Here is a 17,028-nt window from a genome sequence, read left to right as displayed (position 1 = left end):
AAGGATATGCTTATAAGTTGTTTCTCAGCTTTCAGAATGAATGAACAGAACAATGAGGATCCTTACAAACATTGCATGCTTCAGTCTTCCCAGAAATGTAAGTCCAACTGCTCTAGTCCTCACACACACAATAGTGTGTGTGAATGCATATCCATATATGTATTTACCTATAAATATAAATGTGTGTTTAAACTGCTCAGATAACTCTAATGTGTAATTGGAGTTGAAAATCTTCTAAAATGCTAACGATTATGTGGAAAAACCAAGTCTTGTCATTTATGAATTCTGTTTGTGAGTGTTCATTATGAAGAGTTGATGTCTAATCTTTCCTAGAGTTTTTCCAAGGAAATTAAAAAAAAAATGAGATAGAGGCACTATTGTGTACTTGGCAGTAAACTGTGAGGGGCCCACTATAAACCATGAATTCCTATAGAGTAGAACAAATATGATTTGATGAATAGAAAGGAAAGTAGAAGAATATCCTGAATGAAAAATATTAACCCAAAGGAGAAATGGAAAAGTTTATGAAAAATAAAACAATAATAGATACAAAAGAAACCAAGAAACTGACAACAAAACTAGGTAGACAAAAGGAGAAAGGGATACACAACTTAAAATGTTAATCAATTTTTTATTAATTTTAATAACTTTCCACTACTCTGATGCCATTTCTGAGGTTTTGGCCAATATTCAAACTAGATATCCAGTACACTCACCTCAATTGATTTCCATTCCATGAAAACAATTTAAGATGAGTTATTATACTTTATGTGTATTCTTTACATTTACCTTTTTCTGAGATCATTTTTACATGACAGAAATTTAACTTTAAGTGGCATTTCAAAGATAGAAACAAAGACAGAACAATTAAATACTAAAGCAGAAACAAAACCTTTATTCTTTTGGCTTGATTGTAATGTGGTTTTACCGTTCTTTATGGTAATAGCATTTTCCTGCATGCATTTCACCAACACACTACAAGTCAATAGCTTTAGTATAAAGAATCTACATTTAATGCTGCTTGTGAAACACAAAATATTTTGCTGTAACTGGTGAAATAGTCTCACTACTTGGTTCTGTGAGGGGGGAAAAGCTTGAATCCTGTATCATCTAGATACTAGAACTTGCAGAGTTCTAGTGCCATATGGGTTGGTGTGATTAGATTTATTGATGTGAACAAACACTGGAAAAGATTGCTGATTACTGAATAAAAAGACCAAGTAGAAACACAAAATTCAAGCAATGCTAAGACTCAGTTGATCTTTCCCTAAGCCTCTCTCGATAATAAAGGTATCACTATTTGAAAGCAAATACCAGGACTCAGCTTGAGATTTGTTTCACAATGAAATGTGTGCAAATTTACAAGATTCATAAAAAAAGCAGAAACCTCTACTGTGTCTTAGTGCTTACTTCTTATTTTGTGAAGTGCTTTAATTCAAAAGTGCTAAGAACAAAAACTAACAATGGTGACTGTGACATCAACCTGAAGATACTTTTAATTCTCATTTAATGTACAAAAGGCTGAAAAATAAAATAAAATGAACTTTGTACAGTATTTATATTTTCTTAGAAAACTCTAACCATATATTTTCAACAGATTTAAGCAGCTTGCAACGTGTTTGTACAGTCAGGCTTTTCACCGCAGAGGACTCAGTCATGATTGGCAGAATAAAAAGCAAGTAGCTCTTCACGGTTTGCTGCGATCTATTGCTTCACAACATGAAGAATGAGGTCTTGATAGAACAACACACTTCAATCTACCACTGACATATGGCTTCCCATATCAGACTTTGGAACAGTAGAAGGAATAAGATACAGCAGCATTGGCAAGATAAACATGCAGCAGAGACAGCCTCAAACTATAATGGAACCAATTACATCGTATTATCTGTTGAAAGCTTGCAAACTATACTTACGGTGGTACATATTTGATGCAATAAATACTGTGCTTAAGTCATCATTTTTGTTTGCTCAAACATGCACCACTGGGTAAAATTACTATTTACAAAGCAGACTTTCATTTTAAAATTGAGATATGTCAACCTTACCAAGAGCAGAAGATGGCTAAACAATACTGCAGGAAAAAGTAGAATCAACTTTATAAAGTGGTGGTGGGGATGCTTTTTGGTCAATTCAGATTTCATAGAAAGAACTGACAGGATATTTTAATTTTATGCCAAAGGACACTTATAAAAAATGTGTAGTCATGCTGGGACTCAACTCTGAATGACTATGTAATGGTACCTATGTGTGTGTGAGTTTGTGCATGTGTGTACAACATACCTATATACATATATACACGTACATATAATGGAGTATGTAAAAATAAAACAACTCTCAAATGTTTGAGTTCTACGGAACATTTACAGGCACATTAAAATCTTTTGTGGATGAAACATCTCAAAAATATGAATAGCTATTTAAGCACCTCAAAATCTAAAAACATCCTGAAACAAGACATAAACTCTTTCATTGAGTGATGTGATATTTTTTTTCATGTGCGAATGAGAATTATAACATGCCATGATTGAAAATGCACCCAGTTATACAATAAAGATATGGAGGATTCACTCCCTCGACTCCCTCTCCTCAAACATAAACCCGTTTACAAAAATAGTCACATGTAATAGTAAACAACCTGTGGATTTAAAAAAAAAAAGGTGATAAAATCACAGCACACAATTTGTAAAAATATGACAGGGTTGGCAGTTAAAACATAAGCAGTGGTGACAATTACGTATTATCAAGTGTCACGCATTGAATTTACATAAAAATTTAACTTCCCTCCCCTTTGAAATTGGTTCCTATAGTCTGAGTAGCCATTAGGTCTCTGCTCTTCAGCAGTGTCAGCTGGTTGTGAAAACAGAAACCTCCTGTTGACGCTGTTTCTCGAGTTTATTGAGTCTCCATTTGCTGACCAGAGGTCGCTGTCTTGTTATAGGCACTGACCTTAAGTACACATTTATGAAAACACAGTCAGTTTGGCATAGACTTCCTGTGGGAGTCCTGTGGACACAAATAAATCACCAACACAGGCTGTAAACAATTGATCACAAAATGGAATACGCTTTGCTTCTTTTCACTTTTTACTTTCCCTGATATCTTTTCCTTTGTCTTCCTTTTCTGATTTGTCTTTTTCAAATTTTTCCTTTTCTGGTTTTGTCACACTATCGTATGACGGCGGAGAAGTGGTGGATGGTGTCACGTCGGTTTTCTCTGGAGTTGAATTCTCATTTAGTTTGTCAATGAGGATCTCTTCTTTAATAGGTGTCCCATCACCTTCCTTGCTTTTGTCTTTCTTATATATGGATGAAACCTTTTTAACCTTTTGCTTCAAGAGGTAGCGTCTGTAAGCCCTCTGGATAACGATAGCAGACACCTCCTCTTGCTTGCGTTTCAGAGTGGTTGTGATGGGCTCATAAGAGACCTTGGAAGGATTTGAGGCCATGAATCGTTCTTCCATCTGTATTCTAAGGGCGTCCATCTCTCCACTCTCACCTAAAACACGCTTTGTAAAAGCAAACAAAATGTCCAGGCAGTGGATCCGGTCGCCACTGACCATGGGCAGGTCCATGGCAATGAGCTGTACTTTGTTTGGTTTTGCTATGAGAAGAGGAGGGTCGAGGGCAGCGGCAAAATCAGAGAGCTTGGAGAACTCTATAAACTGGGTGGCATCTGGGTCAAACTTCTCCCAAACCTCGTAGAACATCTCAAAGTCATCCTCACTCAGGGGCTCTGCACTTTCCTCGGTAGCAACACTGAAGTTCTCCAGGATGACAGCAATGTACATGTTCACCACCACCAGGAAGGATATGATGATGTAACTGACAAAAAAGAAGATTCCAACAGATGGGTTCCCGCAGTCTCCCTTAACTGAGCTCCCAGGGTGATCTTTCTCAGGGTCACAGTCGGGTGGGCCACTATTGAGGATAGGTGCTAGCAGTCCATCCCAGCCAGCAGAGGTGGTTATCTGGAACAGGCAGATCATGCTATTGCCAAAAGTCTCAAAGTTGAACATGTCATCAATCCCTACTTCTCTCTTAACATAGGCAAAGTTGGACATCCCGAAGATGGCATAGATGAACATGACCAGGAAGAGCAGGAGGCCGATGTTAAACAATGCAGGAAGGGACATCATCAAAGCAAAGAGCAGGGTACGGATCCCCTTTGCTCCTTTGATCAGACGTAGGATTCGGCCAATCCTGGCCAGTCGGATCACTCGGAACAGGGTAGGTGACACAAAATATTTCTCTATCAGCTCAGCGAGAAACATACCTGTGAAAAACCAACAGGCAACAAAAATAGTGTGAATATTATGAAACAAAAATCTGTAAGGGAAAAACTCTCTAGTAGTAAACATCTTTAGTTGACAATTACATATTCAAGCACATATCTATTTATATGTATATAAAATTTGAGAATGTTTGTTTAGTAAAATAAAACTGGCCTGTTTTGGTAACAACATTAACATCTGTGCTAAATAAAGATGGTAATGGTCAGACTTACTTCAAGATAAGCACTTACTGAGAGAGTGTATACTAGCAAAAGAATGACCTAATCATTGAGTGACTCAATCACTCAATGATCAGAGACATCACAAGTGCTTAACAGCCAAGTACAGAAATGGATTACTATTTATAAGATACCAGTCTTGTACTTCCATAAGGATGAGGGATAAATCCTGTGATTTTTGATCAGGAATATAGAAGTTCTTATGCTTCTGAAATAGCTGTAATACAGATTTGTTTGGGAGGGGGGATGTGATATAAAGAGAGAAATAAAGCCTTTGTAGATAGGCACACTTGCAACAAAATCCTGGCCCTTGTTTTGTGCATCACTATATGCTGAAAATGGCAAAATTTTTGTTTTTATTGTTCTAATTAGACCTAACAGTTACTGAGTCCTTTCTTTGTTCTAGGCACAATGCTAAGCGCATTCATGTAAACACACTACAGACATTGAGACTACAGATACACTCCTTGGAAAATGAGGGGCTGGAAGGCTGAGGTAAATTGTCCCAGGTCATAGAGTTGGTATACAGTGAAATATGAATAATCCCTATAGATACACACGAGTCATCTCCTAAGAACTACATCGTGGCATGATTGGAAGGAGCCAATGGAATGGTACACAGGTAAAATGCCCTATAATATGAGCACATGCAGATTGAATACTGGTATATTATTTTCTTCCCCATGTTCACAAGGGTATGTAATTTGAAGTTCACAGCATACTAAAAGAGAAACTTATCTTGGTATAAAATTCTTCATGAAGTTCATGGAAAATAAACATTATGAAAAAATGGAAGCTTTGTTTTAAAATGTCTGCACCAAGATAAAATGTATCTTTTATTTCAATTATTTTGAGGAAGTTTTGCATGTATATTTGGATATTCCCTTTCCTCAAACTGGCAGAATCATGTCTTGATTTGCCCACTGCCATCACCTTATTTCATATCCTTCACATAAACAGTTAGCACATATTGGAGATAATGAATTTGTTTTGGGTTTTTGAATAAGATGTCATCTTCTGAAAATCAGTATTACATTCCATAGAAAACTGTTTGGGCACAAAGATAATACGAAAGTTCTATTGTGTTATTATGTATAGCCCTATACTCTACTCTGTCATTATCCATACCCATATATACTTTGAATTATCAAAGAAATGATATTTATATGGATGGCTTTATGCCACAGGAGTATGCCTGAGCACAAGAGGTTTATGCAAAGTTGAATCGTCTTTTGAAACAAGGCTAAAATAAGAAATGGCAGGTGAAAATGTAAATTTTTTCTAGTACTTCATTTCATGCACAATGTGAGAATAGAGAAATGACTGAAGGATAAGTATTTGAATTTTATTTGGAGTTTCAGGATGAAAGGAAAGATTAGTGAAAACACATCTAAAGTTTTAAAATACAACCTTTTACTCCTAAATTTCTTAATTGAGTAAAAGCACCTCGTCTTACCTACAATGGAGAGAATGACCACAACAAAATCAAAAATATTCCATCCAATTGTGAAATAATAGTAGCGAAGGGAAATTAGCTTTAGCACACATTCTCCAGTGAACAGCACAATAAACACCAGATTAATCCAGTACAGAATATTTGTCATTTCTTGACTCTGGTCGTCTGTTTCCACCATCATGGTGACCATGTTGAGGCAGATGAGAATCATGATGCTGATGTCAAAGATTTGCTTGGTGACAAAATCGAAGACCATGCCTTGGAATTTGTTCTGCAACAAGTAATATATAATAGTGCATTTAGAAACTGGAAATCTGACATTAATCTAGAGCTATAAAAATACAGCTTTTATAAAACTTATCACACTTATTTTATACTCGGGATACAATTTTGTATATCAGAAAATCTAACTCTTTCAAGTGTATTCATATTATTTATGAAGCAAGACTTTATAAATTGACTCCTAACAGCTGTCTATGCTGTCCTTAGTGCCGAGAACATCAACATATTGGGATGGATTGTCAGCACTATAGCAAACCTCTTTAATCAGTGTGTTGGTGGTATATATTAAAACTGATCTTAATGAAGTAATGAACGCTCCTGCAGATTTTTTTCCCCTTTATTTCACTCATCAGTACCACAATATCTTAAACTCATCTGAAATTTCAGCCGAGAAATATTTTCAAAATGGTAATTGAGTTTTGGGAGGCAGCATGTGATGCGTTTCTCTCTGGCTTTCAAATGCATCAGACAGTAGTTTAAGAAAAATTACATTAATGAAAAACTAGTAAAATCCAATTAACTTGTGTGATTGAATGATATTTTATCAAGTTTAACTTCTTGGTTTTAATAATCAGTTATGGTTATTTATGAGGTTAAAATAAGTTTACAAAATAGTTAACATAGCTGTATAAACATTATATGATCTACTCATCTGAAGTGATAAAATTATTACTTAAAAAGTTACAGCTCACAGTTATATTCAAATTTTGTTTTCCTGGATCTTGATACTAATATTGTTCTCAATATTTCATACTGGTGCTATGTTTCTTTTGGCATAGGGAGCTTTCATTATTTCCATTTGAAATTATTTAGCATCAAGCATCATCTGTGCTACGTTCCTCTTGATAAAATTTGGGCCTGACAGCTGGATGTTTATTAGAGGTTTCCAAAAGCTAATATAAAACACATGTTATGAAAAAATTACATTGATTTACATTTTTGCACCAAAGCATACTTTTCTTTCAACTTCACTTTCCATAGAAGTTTGGAATTGTCATTCATGCATCAACTGAATCTGTCCTCACAGTACCCCCTTCAGCTTCGCACACGTGTCTAATTCCAATCTCCTTGTTTCTAACTTCCAGCTATCCCCTATCGTCCACTCTCACTAAAATATACCACCTCTTCTCTATGATTTTATCTGTTTATCACTCTGTTTAAACAACCTTCCCTACTGTTTCTATCTGGTGAATCCTAGCTCAATTTTAAGAAAGCGTTTTGTGCTCTCAGAAAGCTTATTTCTTTTCATCAATCATAAAAAATATGACTATATTACAAATGTTTTGGTTTTTTCATTTTATTATTTTTTTTCCATTCCACTTGCTTGGAAGTTCCTGAAGAGAATGGCAATGTCATTTTCCTCAAAGATGAAGCACCTGAGATTCCTTTGGTTCAAAATGCCTTAAACGAAGGAATTCGGTCTTAATTTTTATGTCATCACAATCAACAAGATTCAGTGCACATGTAGTATATGTTTTCATACACCATTAAAAATTCTTTAGAATACTCTAACTCTGACCGCATCACTCTTATTCTTCATTCACTTTCTATGCAACTTAGTCACATACTTTTTCCTTCTCTCTTCAATTTCTTTCCCTACAGAACTCCCTTCAGTGGACCTCAACCGAATCTCCCAATCTGGAGAACTTTGATCACTTCTTCTAAATATTAACCGTTTCTCTTCAGCCTTCCTGTGTTTGGCTTTGGGTGACAGACCTCAAGGGCCCTGCTGGCAATTTCTTGCATTAGCCCAAACAGAATAAGCAACCACAATATGCAATTGGAAGAACTGTAATCATAAAAAGCATGGTATTATTCCATGTAGGCAGTAGTAGAAGAAAACAGAAGGTTTAGTTATCTATCCAACTAGAAAAAGCATTCATGTGATCCATTGCATTAATAATTCCATGCAGTCTCCAGTGGGAAATAGTTGCATCTGAACTATACCAAGCATGTCAGTCAGTCCTATGCTGAGTATATTCAATATTTCCACATTACATAGGATGTGTATATATTTTTTTATCCATATCATCATAAACTGTTTAACAATGTCAATTTTGTGTGCTACTCTAGGCATTTAAGCCTGAATTTTAAATTTATGCAATGCTTACATTCAGATACAAGATTTATCTATAATAAAATCCATAATGTTATGTATATTTAAAATACACTTATTCAGGCTATTTAGCCTAGCTAGTTACACCATAAAGCTAAAACTTTCTGTTGCAAGTCGACGAAACGCTACTTTCCAGCAATTTTAATTTAAAAACAATGGAAAAGATAGCTTTAACTGGGAGGAAAGGATGGTATCCTTACAGCAGGTCGAGGTATGGGTTTTTGTGGTTTCTTCGAACCAAGTTTTTTCATTGCATTGTAATATTTCTTCTGTTCTTCTGTCATAAAAATGTCCTGACCTCCAAAGTAAAGAAATGAATACAAACTTGTTAAAACCAAGTTCTTTGCTGGGTATATAATCCAACTTACTAATCATGTTTAAAAATTGGCTCCCACAGTGTTGTACAACGTTAACAACATCTATATTTATGGAAATGCATATATCACACACATAAATTATGGTGTATTTGTTATATTTCCAGACTAGAAATACATAAATCCACAACCTAAATTACCAATTAAATGTTGTACCTTCTCAAATATATCAAAGTAATTTCTGAATTTTATATTGTTTTCTTTTGCTGATAAAATTTTGGAACATACAGGATTCAAAGTAACATATGTTCACACTTTAGAACAGCGACAAAGATTTAATATACTTATCTTCTTTTTCTGTTGGTTGAAGTTATCTATGATGACACCAATGAAAAGATTCAAGGTAAAAAATGAACCAAAAATGATGAAGATGACAAAATAAAGATACATATACAGATTGTCTTCATACTTGGGTTGCAATTCTACCTACAAAATATAAAGAATAATAATCATTGATTTTTTTTTCATAAAAGCATCTTGGTGAATTCAATTCTTAAAGCATGCCTCAATCATTATATGAGAAAAAGCTAAGCATTAAACTGATTTGATGATCATTCACATTTTGTAGAGTCACAGGTAGCTATTTGTTAATTTGAGAAAATAAAATATTTCATAGATAAGGGTGATAAAAACTTTCACTCACTAAATGCTTATGAATGCATTTTTGGTTATAAATGAAGATCTCATTGCAGCATACAAATTAATGTTTTTTAATCTTATAGAAGTGTTCAAGTCACACAATTCTATTGTAAAATTTTTAACATGTATTTTATCTGCCTTGTTTCCCTCAACTGCAAAATACATACAATAGAATCTGATCCTCATAGGACCACTGCAAAACTTAAATATATTAATATAGGAAACATGCTTAGAAAAGCGCCTGTATAGTAGTAATTGCTACGTACAAGTGTTTAATGTAAGTGCATAATTCCTGAAAAGGAATAGGGTCACTATTGTACATTTTAGGCAGTTGGAACTGTTTCAGTAACAGTTATTGTTTTATCCAATTCCCCTGTTTAAGAAGAGACAGTATAGTTGGTTTGAATTTTGGCTGTCACTAATTTTAACAGCTTCAGCTCTCACATTGCTTTCACACACTGAGTTAACTAGTCATTGATAACAAATACAAGTTTTGATTCATTATTTTGTAAAATCAATTTAGAAGGTCATTATCAACATAAAGTTCCCTAATAATATAGTAAATAACAGAATACTCTAAAGTTACCTGTTTGGTGAGATTTCAATTTTATTTGTATGTATGTGTGTGAAGTAATATAAAATGTTATTTGAAAATGTTTTACAATTGAACACAATACACATTCAAGAAAACCTATGATAATAAATGCAATATATGAAATGCATTTCTGGAAAGTGAAATCCACAGCCCAGGACATTTTTATAAGTCTAGAAATTTTAAGTTTATTCTTTTCAGACACAAACCGTAGCAACCCTGTGAGAGGTAAATCATTATTCTAGCACATATGGTAATTTTTATTTACTTGATTTTTTTAAAAATGTTTCACACTGTTTTACTATTTCCTTTTATAATTTTACAATTGAAAAATACCATCTTCACCATTTCTAAAATGTTTATTTACTTGAAAGAGTGATGAAGAGATAGGAAGGGAGGGAGAGAAGAGAAGCAAGAGAGAAATAGTGTGGGGGGTATCCCTTATGATTTTCTCTCAGAGATCTCATGCAAATGCCAGGAGCCAAGCATTCACTGGGCCTGGGAAGTAGTGAAGAGAGTGGAGATGAGTCCATTTCTTGTGATCAGAGTTCAAGCACATGTTCTACATTTAAGGTGTGAAGCCTCTTTCTTCAATGATAAAATAAGATTGATATCATCTGTATGATAAAGTTGGTAATTGAGATCAAATAAGCTAATTTAAGAAAGTCCTTAGCATAGTGAGCAATCATAAAAAAGTTATTATGATTCAGAGAGCATCCACAACTGGGATTCATTGACCGCACTAACAGAGGTGTTTAGTTTTTCCTTCTAGTTCAGCTTTTATAAGGTAGAAAAAAATTTAGGAATTCATCATTTGGTAAGTTAGCTGCACGGTTGACACTTTGGCAGCCCATTATCCCATGCTGGACTGTTGGTTCAATTTCTGGTCGCTCTGCTTCCTACCTAGCTTACTACTAAGCTACCTGGGAAAGCAGCAGATGTTGGCTCAATAGCTGGGTTCCTGCCACACATGTAAGAGACCTCACAATTCTCCTGGCATTAACCTTGCCCAGACTTTGCTGTTTTTATTTGAGGAGTAAATTCGTAGATGGAAGAGCTCACTTTTTCTGTGTCCCTCTGTTCTCCCTGACACTTTGCCTTTCAACCAACCAACTGATCAAATATATTGAATTTCTTTAAAAAGAAAGCTAGTTCCTGGTGCCAAAGAAAGAGAATTTTGAACTAACTGCCATGCTCTTGCAAACTAAAATGTGATTTCTCCCTTGTTAAACAGTGAAAACTGCAAAAAAAAAAAAAGTTGCAAAGTACTGATACATATGACATAAATCTGAAAATTTCTGATTTCTATCATATAAACACACTTTCAGAAAGAAATAAAGCTTCTAAATTCCTCTTGGTTGCTATTTTCCCCCAGCCATTAGACATATATTTACTATTATAAGGAAAATAAATTGCTGCAGCAAATGTATAAGGGATGAAAGAAGTTGCCTATTAGGGTTTCTAGTACATAAATCATTGGGATGACCAGGGCTAAAACCCAATACTCTCAATTTGTAAATATAATGAATAATTGTTAAAATATTCAAAGTGAATCAATAAAAACATACTAGTAGGATTGAAAGAAATACTCTATATTCAGTTTGTATATATAGATCAATTTTTACAGTACATATATGTTGGAAACCTCACTAAATTACAGTGCTGTGGAAATGGTTACTTGACTGAGTCAAACTTTCTTCTAAACAATCTTACATTTCGTGAGTCGACAGCGGCATACATGATATCCATCCATCCTTTAAATGTGGCCTGTAAAAAGATCACATCATTTATTTTTTCTAAATTATAATTGTAGAAAATATGTTTAAAATCCTAGTTGATTCAAATTGTTTCAAGTACAGACATATAAAACAGTTTGAAGTTAATATATAAACTTTTGATAATTTTTAAAACAGGCATTGAAAACATCTCAAATTCATATTTTCATATTTGTATGTATAAGTTAACATCTAATTATATCATGTTTTGCCAATTATATCCTATCATGAAAGTGGCATCTGCATTTTTTACTCCCATACGATTATAAGAATGTCACATGAAATTTGATGATAAAATTTCACTTACATCAGAATGAGATAAATCCAAAAAGATGCTGAATTGTATGATTTTAAAGTTTTGCTTCTGTTTATTATTCTAAATGATATTATCAAGAAGCATTAGGTATTTTTATTGAGTATTTTAAGGTAATTTTTAACAACCTCCTAATATGAAAAAAAAACATACTCAACCACAGTTTGGCATTTTAAATATTTATTTACTGATGCATGTGCAGAGGATTTTGAAAGCAAGAGTCTTGCACGTTTTTGCAGTCCCTTAGTGCCCTGGGCTCTGTCTTTTGCCTGTTTATGTCTAGTGTTTGATGAGCTCAGGGAGCAGATGGAGAGGGGACACTGTTCAGCTGATGAATTCATTCATTCTGAATGAATTCTTATGAACATACAGCAGACATAATCTTGATAGGACACATTTCATTTGAAGGAGAGTAGATGTTCAGCCAGCAGGCAGGAATATGGAAACAAGTACAGAATCTGAGCATGGGTGTGAAAGTAGATTTGGTTATAATATTGGTGGTATTTGAGTGGGTGGTGATTTGATATTAGCATACACTATCTGCTCTAAAAAAGGGCAAAGAAATCTCTTTTCCCTTTCTCCAGAGAGAAAAAAATATCCTCCCAAGCTCTTGGGGACAAGCATATCTACTTTGCTCAGAGTTGGGATGGGAGAAAAACAATGGGAACCTAAACAGAAATCTCACAAGTAAGAGAGATGAATGGGGCTATTCAATTCTTAATCTGAGAAACTTCTGTGGAACTGTTTTGTTTTCCATCTGATGAGGAGAAAAAAACAGATTAACAATTACTGAGGGAAGAACTAGGGAAACAACCTTAGAAAGATTTTGCAAATGCTGGGTAAAAAGAATTTAAATCCCATTTACATTTCATATATTTATGCAGTTTATTATAGTTACATATAATCTATCTGCCTTTTAATTTTAGTTCTTTTACATTTCTTTTAAAGTGGCAAATAACAATTATATATGCTGCCCAATATTATATTTTGAAATACACATACATTGCTGAATAGTTAACTCAATCTAAGTAGCATATGCATTACTTCATTTATTTTTTTGTGGTGAGAACATTGAAACTCAACTCTCTTCATGATTTTTGAGTATTTAAAGCATTATTTACTAAAATCATCATGCTATACATTAGATTCCCAGAATTCATTTCTCTCATTAAATTGAAAAGTTGTACTTATTGATGAACTTTCTTCCTATATCCAACTCCCAGGAACCTCTTTTTGCTCTCTGCTTCTTTTTAGATTTCATATGTAAATGAGATCATGTGGTATTGGTCCTTCTGTTCATGACTTATTTCATTTAATGTAATGACCACAGATTCATCCATGTTGTCAATGTAGTTTTCTTTCTCATTAAAGCAGAAGTATTCAGTTGTGTTTGTGTGTGCACATATACACACTACTCATTATCCATTCATTCATTGACACATGTTTATGTTGATTCTGTATTTTGACTTGTGATGATGGTGCTGGATATAAAAATGTTTAGGCATCTGTTTTGGAGACAGTGATTTCATTTTCTTTGGACGTATGCCCAGAAGTGGGAAAGCTGGTCATAGGTCTTCTTATTCTTAACTTTTGAGGAACCTTCCTACAGCTGTCAACAACAACTGTGTTGATCTGCTCTTCAACCAACATGTCTGCAAGGATTCCCTTTTCTCCACATAGCTGTCCACACTCACCTTTCTTCTTTTTTGATAATATTCATTCTAGGTGTCAGGCACTATTTCATTGTGGAGAAGTTAAGACTCCTTTTAATTGCATATAACAAAGATCAATAAAGTGATTACTTACTACTTGGAGCAGGGAAAGATACCCAAGTCCCACATTGTCAAAGTTCACTTTCACGTTTTTCCACCTTGCTGTTTGATTGCTTTCTATGAGGGCTTGACATTCACTGTAGTTGTTGACTACGCTTACATCAAACATCTCTCCTGTGGTGAAGTTAATGCAGTGGTAAAACTTGCCAGCGAAAAGATTCACTCCCATGATACTGAATATTAGCCAAAAGATCAGACAGACCAGTAGGACATTCATTATGGATGGGATGGCTCCTAAAAGAGCATTTACAACCACCTGGCACAGAGGATAAGGAAAAAGATAAAAATTCAATTACAAATCTTCACTATTATCTATTATCACATAGGATAAAAAATAATGAGGGTCAAATGTTAGAAAAATATCTGTTCTTTCAGTTCTTATTGAGTAGAAATTAGGTTCTGGTAGGTCTAAGAATTTTAAAATTATAGTTTGGAGGAGCAGAAGATAATTATTTTATGGTAGAATGCTTTTTTCAAGATGTAAGGGTACACTTGTAATAATGTTTTCCCAAAGTGTAGTTGTGAAAGCAAAAATAAGTGCAAATAGTGACCTGAGATAGAAACATGATTATCATCTTAATATCACAATTTTTAAAATATTTTAAAAAATATTAAAAAATCATGTCAACTATGCAATTTGTTATCCAGAATTTGAGAGAAAAGGAAAAATGCTTGTGTAAAATTCCATATGAAAAATATAAAAATTGTTTTTGTGCTGACAGATATCCCTTGTTTGTTAAACTTACTATTGCAAAAACAACTTATTTCAAACTGATAAAATGAAAAAAACGGCAATTCCTCTCCATGTAATTCTATACACACAAGTACACACACACACTACTCCCACAGAGACACGTACCTCTTTGCATGTCATTCATTTCTGGTTGTGTTTGCAGCAGAAAGAAGTCTAAGTAATCACTTGAAAATATCACAAAGTACCCATTTTCTAACAGTTTCTTTTGCATAGTTAGAACCACTAAGACACAGCATCATTGTTCACTGGAGAGTAAAGGCATGTGGTCTGTGGTCTTAGGTTGTGTGTCCCAGGCGATGACAAATTTCGGCACCCATTCCCCCTGCTTTCATTGTGGCACCTTTCTAAATGAATAATTTGTTTTCCACAGTTGACCTACTTTTTAACCATCTCAGCCTGTGTTTAAAACTGACAGATCATATTTCAGCTAAAAATACATTATTAGAACAGTGAAGAAATGATGAGTAAAGATTCACAACTATCCAAATCCAGTGAGTAGAAATTCCTGTACATATATAAATGGAATGGATATAACTAGTCATAATTTAAATCAGTAGCTTGCAAAAACATGGTATAAATTTCCCATAGGACAAAAATCTAGTCAATTAGAAACAAGCACTGGGATGTCACATTTCATTATTGTCTCTAGTGGTGGTAAGTACTGTGGATATCTGATAAATGTGGTTATTGATTATTTCAGTACATCAGTGTTTATGTAGAGAGCACAACTTATCCATAGACTTGCCATCTGCAAGGTGAAAACTATCAATCCGTTTTCCTTTGTGGCTTTCAGGAATTCTAAAGCATTTTGTCTTACCCTCATTCCTTCAAAGCGGGATAAGGCCCTCAATGGTCTCAGAGCTCTTAGTGTTCTGAGGGATTTGATGGCACCAAGTTCTGAATAACCCAAAGCATTGGCAGTTAAGCTAACCAATGAAACCTAAACAGAAAAAGGAACACAGTCATCTTAAATACAGACAAAGATATCTATTCAATTGAACCTTGCTTTGTGGAATAAATGTCACCCAGAATGTTTATCAAAGATACCAACATCTAGCAGAGTTTTATTTAGTAGGTTTGGGATTTATAACTGAGTACATTTCTACAAGTTCTGAGGAGACGCTAACAATTTAAGCCTGTAAATTGCACTTAACAGAAGAAATTGGGGCTAGACTTTGTGACACAAACTAAGTTGCTGTCTGCAACACTAGCATCCCATACGGGAGCTGGTTCAAGCCCAGCTGTTTCACTTCTGACCCAGCCCTCTGATAATGCAAGATATGCTCCAAGTACTTGGGTTTCTGTCACCCACATAGGATATCTGGAAGGAATTCAGGCTGTTGGCTTCAGCTTCACCCAGCCTAGGAGAGTCCTAGCCCATCTGGAGAGTGAACAACTGGATGGAAGTTCTCTCTGATCCTTCCTCTCTTTTTGTAATTCTGCCTTCCAAATGAATAAATACTGCCATCCAAAAGACCTATACTTTTCAATATTTTTCACATAGAATATGCTTACCTAAGATTTATATATCTTAAAATCAGAGTTACAGATAGAGAGAGAGCTAAGAAAGGAGGTATGGATGTTGTAAGAAGGAGAGAGAGATAATCTGTTGGCAGGGGTGGGTCAGGCTGAAGCCAAGAGCAAGGACCTTCATCAGGGTCTCTCAAACAGAGCCCAAGCATTTGGTCCATTTTTCACTGCTTTTCCCAGGTCATTATCAGGGACAAGGTTTAGAAGTGAATCAGTTGAGACACAAACTTACACCCATTTAGAATGCTGGCATTGCAGATGGTGGCTTTACCCAACACATCCTAACAGTGTCTCCATCAGATAATGTTTTTAAAAAATAAAGCAAAAAGAAGAAAAAAGTACTATGAGCTTCATGTACAAGTCTATAAAATCATATTATTTTGAAGACCTGAAAGGGAAATTAAAGCTTGTTAAATAAGTAAACTGCAAATCACTGGTGCAAATGAAGATACATACATTCGCATAAAACCAGATCTCAAAATAGTACCTGTGTTCTTTTGGCAAATTTCAGTGCAAAGGGCACAAAACAATTTAGTTAATGAAATACAATTAGTGAATTAAAAAGGTGAAACGTTAAGATTTTATTATAATCAGATACTGCAGGAATGATGTTTTGTTGAGTTATTCATGCTGATAACTAATGTAGTTAAGAAAAGCTCTAAAATCCCAAGTTAAAAAAAAAACTCTCATAAGTGGCTCAGAAATGTCTGATTTCTGCTGGAAAAATATATAGAAACTCATTAAACTTATGCAAACTAAAGAATGAATTTTGTAATGTAGTTCTCTTGAATTTCAAAATTAGATCCACAAAAGTAAAAGTTTAGCATTCCTTTTAAGAATATGTTGTTAATAA

At 34.5% G+C, this 17,028-nt stretch overlaps 1 protein-coding gene across 8 annotated transcripts in view; it reads right to left on the bottom strand.

Annotated features, from left to right (window-relative positions):
• Positions 1–611: 611 nt before the first annotated feature.
• LOC121150878 (sodium channel protein type 2 subunit alpha) overlaps positions 612–17,028 on the bottom strand; it is an 86,349-nt gene continuing 69,932 nt past the window's right edge. For 5 of the 8 annotated variants that reach the window (XM_040972070.1, XM_040972072.1, XM_040972067.1 and 2 more), the window contains exons 20-26: positions 15,463–15,585; positions 13,866–14,147; positions 11,685–11,738; positions 9,029–9,166; positions 8,567–8,671; positions 5,969–6,239; positions 3,080–4,275 (exon numbers count right to left, since the gene is read on the bottom strand). In XM_040972070.1, coding sequence (XP_040828004.1) covers positions 3,080–4,275; positions 5,969–6,239; positions 8,567–8,671; positions 9,029–9,166; positions 11,685–11,738; positions 13,866–14,147; positions 15,463–15,585 — 2,169 coding nt within the window. Of the gene's footprint in view, positions 4,276–5,968; positions 6,240–8,566; positions 8,672–9,028; positions 9,167–11,684; positions 11,739–13,865; positions 14,148–15,462; positions 15,586–17,028 lie in introns of all 8 variants that reach the window. The other 3 variants (XM_040972064.1, XM_040972066.1, XM_040972065.1) reach the window with 1 other exon arrangement.

The sequence above is a fragment of the Ochotona curzoniae genome, unplaced genomic scaffold (genome assembly GCF_017591425.1).
Source record: "Ochotona curzoniae isolate NIBS_2020 unplaced genomic scaffold, NIBS_Ocur_1.0 contig_2210, whole genome shotgun sequence".
NCBI lineage: Eukaryota > Metazoa > Chordata > Mammalia > Lagomorpha > Ochotonidae > Ochotona > Ochotona curzoniae.
This window is presented reverse-complemented; position numbering and strand designations above follow the sequence as displayed.